The sequence below is a fragment of the Solanum verrucosum genome, unplaced genomic scaffold (genome assembly GCF_900185275.1).
Source record: "Solanum verrucosum unplaced genomic scaffold, falcon-dt-bn FXZP01000117.1, whole genome shotgun sequence".
NCBI classification, from domain to species: domain Eukaryota; kingdom Viridiplantae; phylum Streptophyta; class Magnoliopsida; order Solanales; family Solanaceae; genus Solanum; species Solanum verrucosum.
In genome coordinates this window covers 723,533-743,095 of record NW_026020014.1, presented here as the reverse complement: position 1 = coordinate 743,095, position 19,563 = coordinate 723,533, and the positions used below count along the sequence as shown (strand labels likewise).

Genomic DNA, 19,563 nt, shown 5'->3' with positions numbered 1-19,563 from the left:
TTTAATCAAAATATAATTGAAATGTCTAAATAAAATTTAATCTGACAAGTTTAAAGGGGAATAAATTAGGCTATGGAAATTGAAAGGTGACGTGTGAACTGTGACGCATCTAAAGTGATTTATGGAAAGAAGGAAATTCCACTGGCAGAGTCTTCATGGTAATACAAGGAACCTGTCTTTATCTTTGGACCTAATATTTCGCATTATGGTAAGATGCTTTTGTGATAGACGCGAATTCATAATTTAACAGTTTATGAATTTCTATAAATCTAAAATTATAGAAAAATATTTGTTACAAGTGTCCAAGTATTTGAACCCTTGTCAAGGGGACAACAAAGTTTAAGTGGTTAAATATTTCATTCTGTCACTTTTACTTGTCTCATTTTGACTTGGCACACTCATTAAGAAAACGAGTATTGATATATGTAGTTTATCAAACTATCACTATTAAATGATGTTTCGTATTAAGTCTTGAAAAATGGTTTGAAGAAAGAGTATTTACTGATGAGGGTAAACATGAAAAAATATCATTGTCTTTTTTTGATATGTCAAAAGTGACAAGTAAAAGTGAACGGAGGGAGTAGTAAATTTCTCAATATAAACATAGTTATTTCACATAGTTTTCTTTTCTTGATTTTAATTTTTGTCAATAAAAAAAAGTAATTTTCTGAGATAATAATTACTCCTAATTGAGTGATCATCCGATAAATCAACTACCGAAATGCTGGCAAGTAGAACACCTCAACAATAAGGAAAAAGAAAGGATTGTGCATGTCTGTTTGGGTGTGGATTAGTAATTGTATTATCAAAATACCAACTTTGTGGATGCTGATTTTTCCTGTGAACATTATGTATTACACACTCCATGAAGTAGAGAAAAAATAATCTTAATTGCATATAAGCATCAGTAATTTACAATTACATTTTGCCCTGTGGAAGCATAGTCATTGCTTACATTTTTGTGCTATTCTGAGGAGACTACACTTGAATCTTACAAGAATGAATATTCCTCAGTGCTATAGAAATAGTTATCTGCAAAACTCCTAAATACAAACACATACTAAAGATCCTAGACCTAGAGGTGTATGAACCTTTTTATGTCTCTTAAAGATGATATATAACAATTGCCACATTCTTTTGTGAAGAAAAGAGGTGGCTTCAGGCAATATGTACAAGCTCTTGTAACTATCCATATCTATCTATCTTGTTTGGAAGTTCAATGTCTTAATAGCGTAAGAGTACATAAAGGCAAAAAAGACTGCAAAACCAACCAAAACCACAGCAACTGGTGCCATGAAGTCTGGATTGTATCCGAAATGATCTTTAATGTAGTCCTTAATCATAGGGTTTGGAGACATATTTGGGACTGTGATAGTAGTCTCCACATCACCATACTGTGATACAATGCAACCATAAACAGTCCATGCAACTGGACAGATCCAGTAATACCATATCCACCACTTGGGAATTCTCTGAGATTTTAATGAGAAATATTAGTATTGTTGTTATGTGCAAGATTATTTATATGTTTGAATGCTTGTAAAGAACATTTGACTTACTGGTCTGGGAATGAAGAAACCGGAGAAAAGATTGAAGAGAGCATAGAATGCTGCAGCAAAGATCGCAGCTACTTGGTGGTTCGGTGTGATGGAAACAGTCATCATTCCATAGTATGTCCAGTATAGGAAGGAGAAGAAGGTTACAAAAAAGAACCAGAAGAATTTAGCCGCCGTCCACTCAAAGCCGATCATAGCATACACTATGAGAGTATAGTATGTTGTTTGGATGAGTACGTATGGTATTTCTGCAATTACCTGCAAGCCAAATGTATTACATCAATTACTGAGAATGGATAAGAAAATGTCCTGAAAAAAAGATATGACTGCTTAATATGTTGTTATAATTTAGTTGGATGATGCTTACCTGTGCCATAGCATATGGTAATGCTGAATACATCCCAGCAGCCCTTTCTCTATAAAAGACGGTTCTTTCAACGGCTACAATTGGCTGTACAGTCGAACAATTATTGATTCCAACAAACAGTACAGCTGCATACATTGCCCCGATGACTATCATTAGATCACTGCTACTTACTCTGTAACACAGAAAAAAAAAACAAACTTATGGAGTTAGTAATCGACCTTTTAGATTGTCTGGTTTAAAAAAAAAAACCATGAAATCTGTGGGTTAATTTTAGATAAGAGGTAGATACATTTTACTGCCAACGTTCCAGAAAATTGTCCCTATCATTAGTGCTGCAGCCAGACTAAAGAAGAATCTGACAAGGTTATAGTCTGGACTTCTCCAGTAAGTCCACCATTGTTTCCATAAGCAGGACTTGAACTGGCCCCATGTGGGCTGGGAATATTGTGTGGTAAAGTTGAGGTCTTTGGCTCCAGGAGGAGGTGTGCTCAAATCATTGACAAGAGCCTTGTTTCGTCTGCATGAAGCAACATATTTCATTAGTTTTTTTTTGAATGTGCCAAAGACATTTTGCAGTTCACTCATTTTTACTTACTGATGCAAAGCTGATGATCTGTAGTATTCAGCAAAATCCATTCCTAGTCGAGTTTCTGTGGAAATTGAACTTGCCTCTAGCATCCAGGTAGCTGGATTATACTTCTCTTTAATTTTTTGAACTCCTGGAATTGCCTGCATTAGATAGTTGAATTAGTGCACTTTCCTTTGACACTCATAAGCAAAATATGAGGTGGTTCTTAGTTATTTGAATGTATAGTTCAAGAATCAGTAAGTACCTCGAAATACTCAATAATTTTCTGAGAATGTCGACCTAATGGGCCTGCATAGATTACTTGTCCGCCTCTTTTCATAAGAAGCAGCTGATGTGCAGAAGAAAACACATATTAGAGAAAGGGGGCTTACAGAGCTAAGAGACATTTCTTTTTCAGACTGGATGGTGTGGAAGTTAAGAAAATCACTTATTTTACCTCATCAAATGCTTCAAATATATCGATACTTGGTTGATGTATTGTGCAGACGACAGTTCTCCCTGTGTCTACTGTGTTTCTCACAGTTCTCATAACAATAGCTGCTGCTCTTGCATCAAGACCAGAAGTCGGTTCATCCATGAATATAATTGAAGGATTTGCAACAAGCTCTACTGCAATAGTCAATCTCTTTCTTTGTTCTGTTGACAAACCAGTAACTCCTGGTAGACCTACAATTGCATCCTTGAGATTGTCTAGCTCAACCAGATCCATTACTTCATCCACAAAAACCTGGAAAAAGGTTTTCAACGAAAAACTCAGTATTTTTCCTGTAAAATTGTTACATTATAACATAAGGAGGAGTTACTCCATACCATCTTATCTTCATTTTTGACTTCTTTTGGGAGCCGGAGGAAAGCCGAAAATAACAAAGATTCATGGATAGTTACTTGAGGTGAGTGTATATCAGTTTGTTCACAATATCCTGAAACTCTGGCAAATGTTTCTTGATTCTTTGGAAATCCAGATATTCTTACATCACCTTCAATGTAGCCTCCAGTCTTACGTCCAGCTAGAACATCCATGAGTGTAGTCTTTCCTGCTCCACTGACTCCCATCAGTGCTGTCAATACGCCTGGCCTAAATGCACCAGTCACTTCGCGAAGCAATTGAAGTCTGTCCTCTGTTACTCCTTGGTCCCTCATTTCCTGAAAAAATCATTAAGTAGGTTCAGGTTCAATCATAGAATACTCACTGATAAGGAGATTGAAGAGCTACAATGGTGATAAATTATCAAACTAATTAGGTGAAAATGAGTGGAAGGATATGAATCTTACTGGTGGCATGTCAACAAAGTAGCTCACATCTTCGAAGGACATTGCCAGTGGGGTAAATGGCAGAATCATTCCTTTCTTTGCTGCAACACCATTTGCAGCCTCAAGATTTGCATCATCATTTCTATGGAGGCCAGTAGAGCCGGTACGACTGCTCATTCGTCGGATTTCCATTTCTCCTGCAAGAGAATAATTTTATTGTAAGCGTTACTTGTTTTTTCCTAAACATATTCTGTGATTGATGGGCTAAAGATCATACTTGTTCTGTTTCCATCTGCTGCAGATAAGGATCGAGGGAGATCATCTCTCTTCGACCTGTTGACTCTAAGTCTAGGGGGGTCCCTACTTTCTTCTTGATCAGCTTCCATATCCCTGGCCTGCTCTTTGGATAATACAGCTTGTGGCTTGTTTAGAGCTGATAGGGTGACAAAAGATCTAATAAGTTTAGAGAATGCACTGAATAGAAAATCCCATTATACATTTTGAGGAGTGAATACTTACGGCTGAGATACATAAGAACAACGGTGAAAAGAACGTTGAAGAGAATTGTGAACCCCAGAAGAGCAGCAGCACCAATCCAAAACCATCTTTTTTCAGCAAAAACGTCAAAGTTTCTCATCACTTGCACACCCAATCTAGTAATTCCATCTGAGGCCTGTGAATGGATTATATATGGTTATGAACTTCGATAAATCACATTGTTTCTTTCTGGAGTAGTCTTATGTTTCACTTGATAATATGGTCAAGAGAGGTGGTAAAGGACAAGGAGAAGGTAGAAGCGAACTTACAGGTCTGTTCATCCACCTTGGAGCAAACATTTCATTTACAGTGAAGGCGTTGAACCCGTAGGATAGAGGTGAAACCCAAAATCCCCATCGCCACCAGTCTGGAATTGAACCTGTTACAATTAAGCCAGAACTTTGTCAGTGATTAAAACTTGTGAACAATCCCCTAAAAAGAATTAAGCATTTATATTGCTATTTTCTGGCTGCAATTTTTTTAATCGGTAACAAATAGAAAACAAATGGTGTTATCTTCTACATGTTAATGTTCTTGAACTAACCTCTAGGCAGGATGAAACCACCCAATAGGAACACAAGAAGGAGCGTGAGTGCTCCACCAGTATTTGCAATAATCATAGTCCTACAAACTCCTGCAGTGAGCCTAAATAATCCAGCAGCCATTTGTTGGATCAGAAAAACCAACAGTGATTGCTTGAAGAACCTGGGCAAGGGATAATAGCAGTAAAGTCAAATTCAATACTCCGCCAAGGTACGCAAATTTCTCATGTCAATCTACCAAAGCATCTATTTAACTATTTTGTAGTGTTGCGCGCTTGGCTTGTCCTTTAAGATAAGTTGTACATTTGACATCTTTTTCTGAGATTCAAATATACAAGTTGAAATGTACTTTGAAATGATTATTGAATTACCTGCTAGCTTCGGGGGCAAAACCAATGGTATAATATGTCATGACCATCCACACAATAGTCTCAAGCACAGAAATTGGAACCTTTAGGAGCACAGTTGGTAAAGTGAAAGTCCAAGGTGGATGGAAAAGAAGGTCCCTATGCTTGTAGAAAACAGGAAGCCTTTGTATGATGAGTGAGAGTTCAGAGAAACCATTGAACATATTGATGACCATTCCAAATATGAGGGCACCAACATAGACACCACCGTCATCTTCATTTGCGTGGTGCATTTTGGTCCTCAAGAACACAGTTGATGCAATGAGTGCGACGATAACTATTTGAACAGTTTTGAAAATGTAAACAAAAGAGTTCCTCTTGATCAAAAGCCATTCTTTATCAAAGTTTGTCTTAAGAAGCTCTAATGTAGGGACAGTGTACTTCTTGAATATTAAAGCAGCTGGGTGACTTCTTGTTTTGTCATAAGGAACTGATAGCTCATTTTCTATACGTAAGCCAACATGGAAGCGCTTGAATCTCTTTGCAAATTCAGTTACTGATATGTACTGGTATGGCTTATGTTTATTCACCCAGTACTGCTCTTGATCCTTCTTTGATGTAACCTATGCAACAAATTACATGTTAGATTATGTTGCAAATACGAAATGGGATTCAACTTATATGCACATTGTCTGTTTTATTTTTCAAGTTAACAATTCCTTTTATTATGAGCTATGTTGCTCGAAACCTTCAAAAATGTTGTTGCACCCATGTGGCATAATTCAAAAAGACATATCTTTTGGATGATCCGACATACACCCAAAGTCATTTGATGATTACCTCTTGCAAGAAATCAGCAGTGCCTTTTCTTTCTGGACATTTAAAACCACAGGTTTCGAAGAATTCGAGTACATGTTCACGTGGGCCTTGGTAAACAATCTGGCCTTCAGATAAGAGAATGATATCGTCAAAAAGATCGAATGTCTCAGGAGCAGGCTGGAGGAGAGACATCAAGATAGTGGCCTCTGTAAGATGTACAATCTGCTGTAAACATTTCACTATCTGAAATGTAGTGGAGCTGTCCAGTCCAGTAGATATCTCGTCCATAAATAGTGTTTTTGTTGGCCCAACAATCATCTCCCCTGCATCATCAAGCCCATTATTCTTCTTATGTTATTTCTCCGAGTTTATGTTATGAGACAACAATTAATCAAAGCAATAATGAAATAAGATTGTTGATAAATGTGTTGATGAGATTAAAAGTGATATTATAAACAAGTTTATTTTGTTTTAAAAGAAAAATGATAAAAACTTTTGATACTAAAAGAGAACTTTCGACCGTACCAAGCAGCCTTAGTTTTTTTTTTTCTTGTAATAACATATTAAGATACTTTTCAACTTATTTATCTTATTAAACACGTTTTATTAGCGTATATCACTCTATGCGACACCTATACGCTTTGTATATAGACAAAGTTGTCTTAATTACTCTCTGTCCCATTTTTATTTCTTTGTGCGTTCATTAAAGAATAATAAAATTAAGTGTAAAAAGAAAACTATCTTAATGTTAAGGATATAGAGTAATTGATTTTTATTTTTTTTAAAAGGATATGGAGTAATTGAAAAGAATTGTCAATTTTAATCTTAAATTCCTAAAACGACAACTAAATTGAAATAACTTTCTAAAGCCAAACAACAGTGAAAATAAGGCAACGGGAGTAAGACACTATTTTTACTTTAGAAGGTAATATAGTCCAATGATGTTAGGTGAAGTAGCCATTTTGGTGGTCACCCAACGAAAAATTAAAGTGCGTTAAAATTGTAAAGTAGCACAGAGCTATGTGAGAGGTGTGGTTGGTAGTTTTACTCCTTTCATATTATTAAGTCGACAGTATCATTATTTGGTTAAAGTAAGCTTTATGAAAAATGAGTACTCCGTATTATTTTTCATTATAAAATTGATTATTTTAAATTGTTATTGCAAAAATATTAAAATTTTAAAAATCACGGAAGGACATGTGTTTAAACAAGTTATATAACTATCGTTGCAATTGGTATAATTTAATTTGTTATAACAAGTTATTAACATATATTTTCCAGATGGAGTTTGTTTATTTGTTATTGCAGATAATTTAAGGTGGTTTAGAATTGAACCTGTAGTGACACGCTTCTTCTGGCCACCAGAAATGCCACGTATCATTTCATCCCCAACAATTGTGTCCCGACACACATCAAGCCCCAAAATCTGCACATTTTTTCTTTTAGTTCAGCTACTAATGTTACGTTATGTTTGTTTACCTAACAAATTAAAATTTCTACTACACCACAAATAATAAGTTCCTAAAAAATCTTTATTTCTTTTCAAATCTCAAAGGAATCTATACATCTGAACAAAAGAGTCGGTGAGTAGAGAAATTTGACCTACAGAAAATGATTTTAGTTATAGAAAAGGTGGGAGGAAAAAGGAAAGTGGTTAGTTCAGACACATCAATACCAAATATTTTCAAAAGTCAATTATAAGTTGTAAGTAAATGCCCACTTCCTATAAAGAAATTAATAAGTGGCTGGTAGGGTCTCAGTCTCACTTACCCTGAGGGTGTAATCAGTGATAAGGCTGCTTTCAAGTCCCTCCACAGCAGTTGCCTAAATTAAACATTAAAAGGAACATCACAATGTTAGTAAATATTAAAACAAGAAAATGTATCATAGTTACTTATAAGTAGCTAATAAGAGGTCAATTACCTTCATGAAAAGATCAATTTCAGCCTCCGGGAAGATTCCAGCATCTCTTTCTCTCCTTGCAAGCTCCGTTAGAAGTTCTACGAATTTAAATATATAGTTTATTATAAATAATTATAAAAACAATTAATCAAAAGTAAATCGATAAGTGAAAAATTTAAGTACCATAACGAGAGCCAACTCCTTGGCATCTAGCAGAGAAATCAAGAGTTTCTTTAACAGTCATTTCAGCAACATGAACATCATTTTGACTAATGTATGCTGATGTTTTCTGGGGTACAAATTCCTTTAGCCCGTGCCCATTATATGTGATTTCTCCTTTAACCTGTTCCATAATTAACAAGCTCGTATAATGTTACATTGAGAATGTTATCGTTGTTGCTGTAACATGTGAATTAGTATGAGAAGTGTAACTGACCTTTAAGCTAGGGTCTAATTTTCCAGCCAAAGCCAAGAGAAGGGTGGTTTTCCCAGAAGATGGTGGACCTAATAGAAGGGTCATCCTAGAGGGCTTAATTATTCCAGAAGCATCTTTAAGAATGGTAAGTTTAGTTTTCTCAGCCAAATTAAGTCCAACACAACTCAAAGCTGATTCTGCAATGTTTCTGGCAGCATTAGGCAGCGAGGGAAGAGCTCTGTCGCCGATATAGCAATCAGCTTCTATTGTTAAATGTTCGTAACGAACTTCTACTGTAGGAAGGGTAATTCCAACTCTGCAACCATAGAATGTAAGATAAGTTACCTGCTATAACAGATTAATTGAATTACAGATAACAATGGATATAAGTTAATTTTATATTATTATATAAGTGGACCTGTTCTAAAATTAGTTCATAAAGTAGTTGAACGAAGTTTTTTGGTTTCGATTGTTTGTCACATAATACACGTAGGGTGGAGAGAACGTTTTGGGCATTAAAATAATTTTGACTTTTGCTATGGATTTATGTGATTAACTTTTATTTTTAAAATGGTTTATTCTTGCCTGTCCTCTTTGATTCCTAAAATGAAAAGCTGCACGACAAGGTCGGCCGTTTCTACTTTTAACTTTTCCTTTGTTTTCACTTCAACATAAAATCCAACCTTTTTTATTATTATTATATTAGAGTCGGGCAAGGAATCGAACTTTATGAGAGTTCAAATGGTCAATCAATTAAATTATTATAAATTTTTAGATAAAATTGAACTAATTCCCTATAATTTAACGTGGATTGAATTTTGTTAGTGGATAGAGCGGTTCAACTACACTGTTTTGGATTTGTTAAGTTCTAAATAATAGTAGTAAAGCATTTTGGCTTTACATGAGTTTAAAAGACAAAAAGAAAAAGAAAGTGTTTGGTAAGAGCAAGTTGCATATTGTGAATTTGTGATGCATACGCACATGTATATGATTTGAAATAGTGCTCACGATAAGATATTGAAGAATAAAATGTAGTCGTTGGATATTTGACTTATTCTTATAATAATTACACCTAAGACACCAACTCATCCCACCCACATAAGAAACACTATTACCCAACATAAGACTCTCTTGCTACAATTACAAATTAATAATCATGATCCCTACACTAACATATATAGCACACGCAATGATGGGGTTTAATTAAATTCCTAACATAAAAAATCATGCTATGAATAATAAGTTGAAAACAAAATCCTCTATAAATTTATAAGTTTGAGATTAAATTTATATAACATAAACTTATTCAACTTGATATTATTTTATCTCATCTTCCGGATAAAATAAATTAGTAAGATCTCAGGACTACAATTCTGAAATAATTTGGTCCACGAACTAAACGATACCTTAGTATAGTGATCAAAACGCTATTCAAAAAGTATGAATTCATTAGAATTTTTGGCTCTGCAAGTAAAATTTCATTAATACTATTAACTTACTTGTCGATTCGATTTCTGAACTTTCTGAGAAACTTTTCATTATCTTCCTCTGCAACTCTGAAAAAACGATCAATAAACTCTTGGCGTTCATTGATTCCCAGATTCCGAACATCAACCTCCTTATGAACAACTTTTCTATTCCCTTGATTCTCACTCTCGGCGAACGATTTAAGTACCGTCTTTCTCAATCGATCGTAAGTCGGCAATCTCTCTAACGCAGCCCATGTGAGTGCTTCTTCATCTTCTTCTCCACGAGTACTTCTTCTACTCGGCATTGGATTGAACACATCTTCTACCATCCAATTTGCTCTGCTTCTGCTTCTACTCATCGTTCTGCTCAAACTACTCCTACTACTCCCCAACCTCCTCGGTCCCCCATTTACTTTCTCACCTTCCATTTTCGCCCGATTTAACACTAATTTAACGCTCGATTCCAGAAATTAACAATTAGAATACACAAAAACAGAGCACAGAAACGATATTTTTCATACGGAAATGAATTCCGAGCTCGTATTGATGGAGACGATTTTCTGTTTTCCAACTGAGTTTTTTTTTTTGTAACAGAAAGGGTCTCACGCTCTTCTGGTTGTGAAGAATGGGCGTATGAGTCCAGAAAAGTTAGTGGATATTTATATTAAAATAGGGGGACAGGTGACAAAAGTTGGGTGGTACATATTTCCGCCATTTCATATCAACGAATTTCTATTTCACATTAACTGAATAATTAAGAAATCGGAAAAGGGTCAAAATTGTCCTTGAACTATATGAAATAGATTATTTATACCCTTCGTTACATTTTGGGATCAAAAATGCCCCTGTTGTTATCCTAAGAGACCACAAATACCCTCAAGAGTTAACACTCCAAATTTTTGTTGACGTGGCAAGCCACGTGGGACTAATCCTTCCACCTAAGCGTTGCCAATTAGGATTCACTACAAAAGAACTAGACCTTTAGCGGCAACAACAGTCGCCACAAAAACCCAGAAAATCGTCACTAAAAGTTTTTAACATTAAATTCTAATTTTGTGTTTTTTTCTTTATTGTTTTTAAAAAAACAAATATGATATCGATTAAGTAGGAGTTTGAAGACACTATATACTTTATTTTTATGTCATATGTAAATGTATAAAATGTACAATGATGCATTATATATATATAGTAGGAGATTTGAATCGAGAAGTAATTTTGATTGTTTTTCATAATAATATTGGATGTTTTTAATATGGATATTGCAAGTTATTTATTTTAGAAAATTAGGTCGCAATCGAAAATTAATTATCATATTTTTTTGTTGAAAAAATAGGTTTTACTAGCTAATAGTTGTTGGAACCTTAATCGCCACTAAAAATCACTCATAACCTTTAGTGGCAATATTTTGGGATTTTGTGGCGACTTTGTCGCCACTAAAAGTCAAGTTCTTTTGCAGTGAATCTTAGTTGGCAATGCTTAGGTGGAGGGATTAGTCCCATGTGGCTTGCCACGTCACTAAAAAATTGGGGTGTTAATTCTTGAGGGTATTTGTGGTCTCCTGGGATAACTGCGGGGGTATTTTTGATCCCAAAATGTAATGGAGGGTATAAGTGGTCTATTTCGCATAGTTAAGGGGCAATTTTGACCCTTTTCCGTTAAGAAATACTCTTAAGTAAATTTATGAGTCAATGTATACTATTAACGGATTTTAGGTGATCTTGTGAGCCAATTTGTATCTACTAAGGAATATTAATTACATTTGTGAGTCGATACATATTACTGAATTTGTGAGTCAAAGCATATCTATTAACGAATATTAAGTGGCTTTATCAGTCAATGTATACCTATTAAAAAAGAAATGACATAATTTAAATCATAGTTTCCACTATTATTTCTTTGTTTATTCTCAAGTTATTCTAATTAAAAGTAGTAGTACAATTTATCTCTCATACCTATTAAGAAAAAAGGACACAATTTAAATCATATTTTTTTCTATTGTTCTTTTATTTATTCTCAAGTTATTTTAATTAAAAGTAATACAATTTATCACTTTAAAAAAATGTAAAACTTCATTAAAGAGAAGGGTAAATATAAAAAAAAAGTTCAAACATTCATCCTGAAGTTTGACCAATTTAATTCTTTTGAACAAAAGAAGCCTAAAAATTCACCTAAATATTTCTTTTAGAAAAACAATCACTTAAATGAAATAAAAGGAGTACTTTACTATTGTATTTATTTTTCTTTTGATATTTTATTTTTGAAAAAATCATACCATATACACATTTAAGAGATAATATTGCGGATTTAAACATATTTTAAAAAAATTCTTACTTATAACAGTTTATTTACTGATTATAACATATTAATTAAATTTAAGTTTATTTAAAAATCAATTACAATTTAATTTATTAAATGATTAATCTCTTTATATTTTTATATTATTAATAGTTAATTAATTTGATTGCAGTTCCTTTTTTAAAACATAAATTATCAGTTACACAAATTTAGGGATTTACATTGATTAGAGTTCCTTGATTACCGTTACACTCCAAATCTCTCATATATTAATCCCACCACCCCACGCCTATCCAATACTACACGCCACCACCCCACGCCTATCCAATACTACACGCCACCACCCCACTACCCCACATTCACAATCGTCCCTCCCATCTTTCTCACCACCCCACCGCCCCAACTTCACAATCACCCCTCTCGTTTCGTTTCTCATCATCATGTCGAAGGAAACCATTGTGACGCCTTGAAAGAGTCCTCGATTAGTTGAAGGAACTTCTACGGATGAAGTACATGCTCCAACTTTCAACATATTGACTCAAACCCCGCCGCCAAAAAATGTTGAAACTCCGGCAAAGGGTGGTTCCTCTCACTTGAAGGATCAAAAGGAGAAAAAAACGAAGGAAAGAAAAAGGTGAGTTCGGCAAATCAAAAGGGAAAGAAGAGGAAGGGAAAAATTGTAGAAACCCCTTCTGATTTTGATTCTGATTTTGTTAGTGAAATAAAAAGGAAAAAAAAAATTAAAAAAAAGCAACAAATGTAGAAGTTGCTCAATCTTCAAAATCATCAACAAGAAGAACAACAAAAAAGAAGGAATAAAAAATTCCAATATCCAAAAAAGGCAAAAAAAATGTTAGGGTAAATACTATATTTAATTTATTTTCACATTATTCATATGATGCATGTGCCTCAACAAGAAGATAGTATGTATTTCTATACTTTACTGATTTCATCAGAAAAGTTAACTTAATTTATTTCTTAAAATGACTTTTTCTTTTATTTATTTTTTCAGTGATTATGGTTTGTATACATGTCTATTTGCTGAATACATAGTAATGGTGTTTTTGATATGCGTTCTTGATATCGATGCAAAGTACCATCGTCAAAGGTATGCCGGCATTATGAAAAACAAAGAATGAGGATGGTGCGATCAGTGAGAGTGAAGTAACTGGTACGGTTACCAGCAAATTTGATGGACCTCGCATAGCAAAAGAACATGCTCCGAATACTAGCAATTATCCTACACCAAGACCGCAATTTTTTTTTTGAGATAGTTGATTGCACCATCTACTTTTTAAATTTACATGTTTTTTTTAACTTTTGGATAATATTTTTGTGTTTCGGTATTTGATGATATATAATATCCACTATTTTATTCTAGTACGATACTATCTACATATGAATTACTGATTAGCTATTATAATTTCAGGATTCTAATAATATACAGACTGCATATCATTTGGATATACCATTATATACAAACTACATACCAATTGGATTCAACATTTAAACTTACTGATATTACTGTGTATTACTAACTAGAAACAAAAAGAATACCAATTTATAGTTCATGAACCAACTTTGTCTTATAATTGGTATCCAAACTGTACACTCATGACATCCAAATTCATTCATGATTGATTTTTTTTACTTCATATTCTAACACAAAAAAAAATAAAAAATGAATGAAGTTGGTATCCAACCTGTATAAATACCTTGAAGATATGATTATGTCAATATAAAATAGTGATCATTGTATTTTGTAACAACCTCAATTACATCTTATTTTATATTTATTCAAGTTGGACACCTAATGAATACCAAATTATTACTAATTGTAAATTATATTCTCTTAACAAACATGGATTAAGTACTTTAAAGATGTATGAAATTGGTATACAATTTGTATAAATACTGGAAGAAACGAATCTGACAATCTAAAACAACGATCATTAACTTTTGCACCAACATTAATTACATCTTGTTTTATTTTGATTTAGAGTAGAACACCAGTTGGATACCAAATTAATACTCATGTAAACTTATATTAAATAATATCAACTGCTATTAGGATACCAAATGCATACCATAATTACCTTATATAATTATCACTAATATGAACACTATCTTATATATTAAACTGGAATGAATTTTATTTCCTGCAGTATGCAATTTGTATGATTAATGAATGAATCTTGTATAAAACATGAACAATATATTAAACACTTAGCTGTAATGCATTTCATACCAATTTTGTTTCATATCAAAACAAAACATGAGTCTAAAAGATAAAATAAAATATATATTTTTATATATTTTATACTAACATGTGGATATCGATCACTAACTATATATTTTATCTCAATATCATTAATATTAGCATCTATCATAAGCTGCGATTTTATCGCACTTACTAGACCACTATACATACTAGAAGATTCATAGATAATCCCCTCCATCTGAAAATCAACATATTTCCCTGTTTCATAAAAAAATAAAATAACAGTTAGTCTTACATACTACAGAGCAATTATAAATATGCAGTATTTATATTAACTTTTCATACCAAAGATAATACAAATTTAATCCACAACTTCATTCTACTCACACAAAAATTACACACTCATCATTACTTATTCATACAAATATCATTCAGACAGTATACCATAATTCATACCATAAAACAGATTTCATAAAAAAATAACATTTCACATTTCATACCAACTTAATACACATTTCATACGAATAATCATACTTCTTACTCATTTTTTTTTTACACAATACTGATTAATTTTTCATACCCATTTCATTCTACTCACACAAAATTACACACAATCGTCATTACCTATTCATACAAATATCATTCCAAACAGTATACAAGAGTTCATACCATAAAACACATTATATAAAACATTTCACATTTCATACCGACTTAATACACTTTTCATACAAATCATCATTCTTCTTACTCAAATTTTTACACAAAAATAAATACATTTTTCATACCAATATCATTCCAGTTACTCTACCAAATTCATTTCAGCTTATACATTTTATTTATATTTTCAGAAAAAAAAAAAACAGTAATCCATATATTAATTTAAATCTGCATACCGAATTCATCTCATTATTATTATCAAATTGACTAAAGAAATTTCAATTTCATAACAATGTTACAACAAATTTCATAAATTTTTTTCTACAAATTTCATAACATTACAACGATAAAACTATTAATATTCTATACATTTATAATCAAATCATTCATATATTGAGCCAATTTCGCACGAAATCATGGTATAGTCAGTATACAAAATAACTAAAAAAAAAACAGAAACGTACCAACAAAATCATAGAATGTCATTAATTACAGTTTCACATAAATTAGTACGTATTATGAACTAAATGGATGGTTTATACAAAAAAACATCACAACTTAAATATAGTAAGCAGCAATAAAATTACAAAATGTGATTTACAGTTTCATTGCTTTTTTTTTGTTTTTTTTAGATTTTAGTAATATACAAATACAAACAATAAATCGTAAACAATACTAACCTGAAGGATCCCATCTTCCACCATATTTAATTAATATAGATAAGGAGTCGTCCATCACAATAAAATGAAGATTTTTCAAACAAAAAAAATTGAATTTACTCGTCACTGGCAAGAATTCGGGAAAAAAAAAATGAAGAGAGAAACGTTGAAGAAAATGAATAAAATTAATTTTTACAAATTCGAGTGAATTAAGGAAGATAAATATTCCTAATCAGTTTGAATCTCCTTAATTTATGCTAATTAAAAATTATCGTCAATCAATTCAAATTTAATTAATACTCCTATTTCCGGGTTTTTTTTATATTCAAAATTGTTTTATTTTCCTTTTTTATCTTTTTATTTTTTTCAAAACAGATTTTTACAATTACTTAAAAAAAATTAATAAAATGTTCCAACCTGAAATTTTTTAATGTTACAACTTGAAAGTTATATTCTACTGCTACAACTTGAAAATATTAGTTTAATATTTGTCATTTGTAAAATTTTCATTTCTCCATTTCTTAATTTTATTGATTACGTCTTTCCACTTGCTAATGTTGAAATTATATGTAGATTATATCAAAGGATAAAATGGATGAGTTAGATTGAATTTGGACAAGTTAAAATGTATGAGTTAAAATTACTTGTGCATAAAGTAAGTTATTGTTGATTACTAACATATTTGAACTTTAAAATACAATGAATAAAGCAAAGAAGAATAACAAATGATAATTTACAAGTATGAGCATGAGGATACACAAATTTTAATCTACATTATATTGTTATCACAAAATACCAAAAAAAAAATGTATTTGAGCTATTAGATACCTAAAAATAAAATACGAGCTTTGCAAAATTTTAGGCCGAGTTATAATGATAAATTAAAATTTCGAAATTTTTTCTAACTTTGATGTTAGTTTTTCCAAATTCAAATCTCGATCCACCACTGAATATAACTCACTATATAATTTAAAAAAAATTTGGGAGGGGTGACACATCATTGTCACATCAGTTCAACTATTCCACAAATATCTAGTTTGTCATAACTATAATTTTAAACTAGAGATAATTACAAATAAAATAAAATAAACTAAAATTATGTTACATTTAAAATGACAATCCGGCAACAATCAATTAGGTAATAAGTACTAATTACTATCTATATATACCTCAATAATATATTTTTTATGACGCTATCTTTCATGATTCATTTTTTTTTATAGAATACTCTTTTTTTAATGGATGTCAATTTGGTGGTCTTGAAATTATTATTAACAATAATATAGTACAACTAGCAATTTTAAAGAGCAAAACTGCCCTATTTTTTGAATTCAAACATGAAGGCATCGTCAGCTTGCAAAAAGATGCTTCACTGTACAGGGCTTTTGGGTTGGTGATGGTCAAATTAAAATATATAATTCTATACCTTCTTCCTCGAAATTACGTAATACTAATTCCATGCCACGATTCTTCTACTATATAGACATTAGCTACTACTCCAATTATTGTTTTTTATTTTTATTTTTATGTGCATGCATGGTTGTATTATTTTATTTTTTAAAGTATACCTGATTTCGGGATGGATCTAGAGGTTTGACTACAGGTTAGTGTAAATTTAGTAACTTGGTACAAATGTTATATAAAGTGACTTATTAAATATTTAAATATGAATTATTAATATTAATAATAATTTGAGGTGCTTGTAGGAATTGATAATTTTTTAAATAATTAGAGAAAAACATTTAGAAATTGAAAAAAGACAAGATACAGGGTGCATGCGGTTTTCCGGTTCAAATATTAATCTCAGTTGTGAATTACTTGCTTTGTTCAGAAAGAAAAAAGATGAATACTTAATTATATATATGGAGATTAATGGAATCCAGAAGGTGAAAGTAATTTGGGGAACCCACCAAGTTTAGCTACCCTAATTTAATTTTCAGAAATGCAATATTGACTGCTTCAAGGAAAAAGAAAAAGATTGATGTTGTTTGGTATAACAAATCACCAAATTAAATTATTAAAATAAAATGATTTGACAGAGCAAGTTGCTTGAACATATAATAACGTCAAATGGTATGTTGGCTAAAGCATGCTAAGCTAAAAATAGGAAACTTCTAAGTACGTATCACTTACGAGGAATTCCTAATTTGCATTTAGGGAAGCTAATCAAGATACTTTATGATTAATTAGTCGGATAATTGGACCAATACTTCTTTTTTATGAAAATTCGATTGATCAAGCTGAAAGCAGTACAACGCGGGAAATTGAACCCTCACTAATAAGGTGAGAGTTTCGATATCCAACCAACTGAGCTACTAAGATTCTCCAGATCCCGTTGATATATATTAAGTAATTCAAAAATATATATTTTTAATCGAAGGTCATGATGGTTAAAACTTAATGTATATATGTAACAACGTTGGAAATATTTATTAGGTCGATTCATCCAAATATAAGGGATGACGGCAAGGGTCAACTATCCAAAAGACCAAAACATAAGGAAACGCCCTGCATCTATTGATGATAGGGAAAATGACTTGTTATACTCAATTTTGTTATTTAGAGCTGATATACCCCTCATTATGAAAGTGACTCATGTATATATATATCCTTACCAGTTACCGGTATACAATTGGCTCATTTGAGTAATAATCAAAGGGAGTTCATTCACTTTGTATGAGCATTTCTGACAATCGATAATATGAATCAACACTTTCGCTTCTATTAAGGAGAAATTCGTAAGTCTCCTCCCTAGTAATTATCAATTGAATTTGTTAAATACGACATATATAAAACCATATATATTATATTCACGTTGCATTAATTTTGCAACTGGATTCTCCTTCCACAACCACCATATGATGACATGCAAACTGCGAATCTAAATTAATAATTTATAGAAATTTTTTGTTGTATATTCAATTGTAATTAGTTGATCATGAGAGAGAATTATAATACAAAGTTTAGGTGGATAAAAGAAAATAGCTATCATAACGAAGGGAAACAGTACAAGAAACATTACGTTGAATAAACAAAACATAATAATATATTAAATGTAATTTCATAAAGTGGGATTTAATGCAAATTGAGTGTATACAAACGTTATTTATTAATATTTACAAGACATAATTTTTTTATTTGAGATATTATATATAATCATAAAAAAATTATTAAGTACTCAAAAAATATATAAAAAAGTAAAAAAATGATTAAAACTTAGTAAGAATAGAATAAATTAAATTATGACTCACTCTTTAACCTATTTTAACCAACTTCATTTAAACCCAAATAACTTTTGAGCGGATCATTTATTAAGAAAAAGTTACGTATACATACCATCCAAACAAATAATGCATATCACTTAACCCATTAAATATTTACATTCCGTATAGCCAAAGCTTGCAACAGTATTAACCAATTTTTCTAGATCCCATGAATGTGTCAGATACATATTATTAAATTCGAGTTTTAATTTTCTTTCTTTTCCTTTGAAAAAAAATTTCTTCAGGATCTGAATATTTACTTAGCAAAAGAATATTGAATGATCCTATTATAATTTTTTATCCAAAGTTTTCCAATAATCATATTATATGTTGTTTGAACTTTAATTCATCCACAAAAAGTAAGTGGACGGAAACTTAACTTTGACTATATATCATGAGAAAAATGCAAATTCTCTCTTTTGTTTGATTAATTATTATTGCAAGATATCAATCTGTTCACACTTACTGTAGAGAAATAGTCAAATGGGGAAAATACAATTAACCATATAGTAAGTAGCTGGCATGATTTAGGTATGCTTTGTCTTTTCCAATATTTAATCCTTCTTATACTTTTCCATAAGCTTTTCATGGGCCGGATAAGAAATATTATATGATAATTGCTTTATTGACATTTTATTTAAAATAATAATATATTTTATATTTTAAAAATAATT

At 31.6% G+C, this 19,563-nt stretch overlaps 1 protein-coding gene across 1 annotated transcript; it reads right to left on the bottom strand.

Annotated features, from left to right (window-relative positions):
• Positions 1–871: 871 nt before the first annotated feature.
• Positions 872–10,247, bottom strand: LOC125820854 (ABC transporter G family member 35-like). The gene is made up of 21 exons (XM_049500288.1): positions 9,825–10,247; positions 8,347–8,641; positions 8,094–8,253; positions 7,932–8,008; positions 7,779–7,832; positions 7,344–7,434; positions 6,030–6,331; positions 5,214–5,812; positions 4,845–5,005; positions 4,570–4,679; positions 4,283–4,436; positions 4,041–4,196; positions 3,785–3,960; positions 3,323–3,655; positions 2,949–3,239; positions 2,757–2,840; positions 2,519–2,652; positions 2,213–2,440; positions 1,924–2,095; positions 1,560–1,814; positions 872–1,472 (listed from the first exon to the last, which is right to left on the bottom strand). Exons 1-21 carry the CDS (start codon positions 10,220–10,222, stop codon positions 1,200–1,202), a joined length of 4,503 nt encoding a protein of 1,500 aa, XP_049356245.1. The 5' UTR covers positions 10,223–10,247; the 3' UTR covers positions 872–1,199.
• Positions 10,248–19,563: the final 9,316 nt, after the last annotated feature.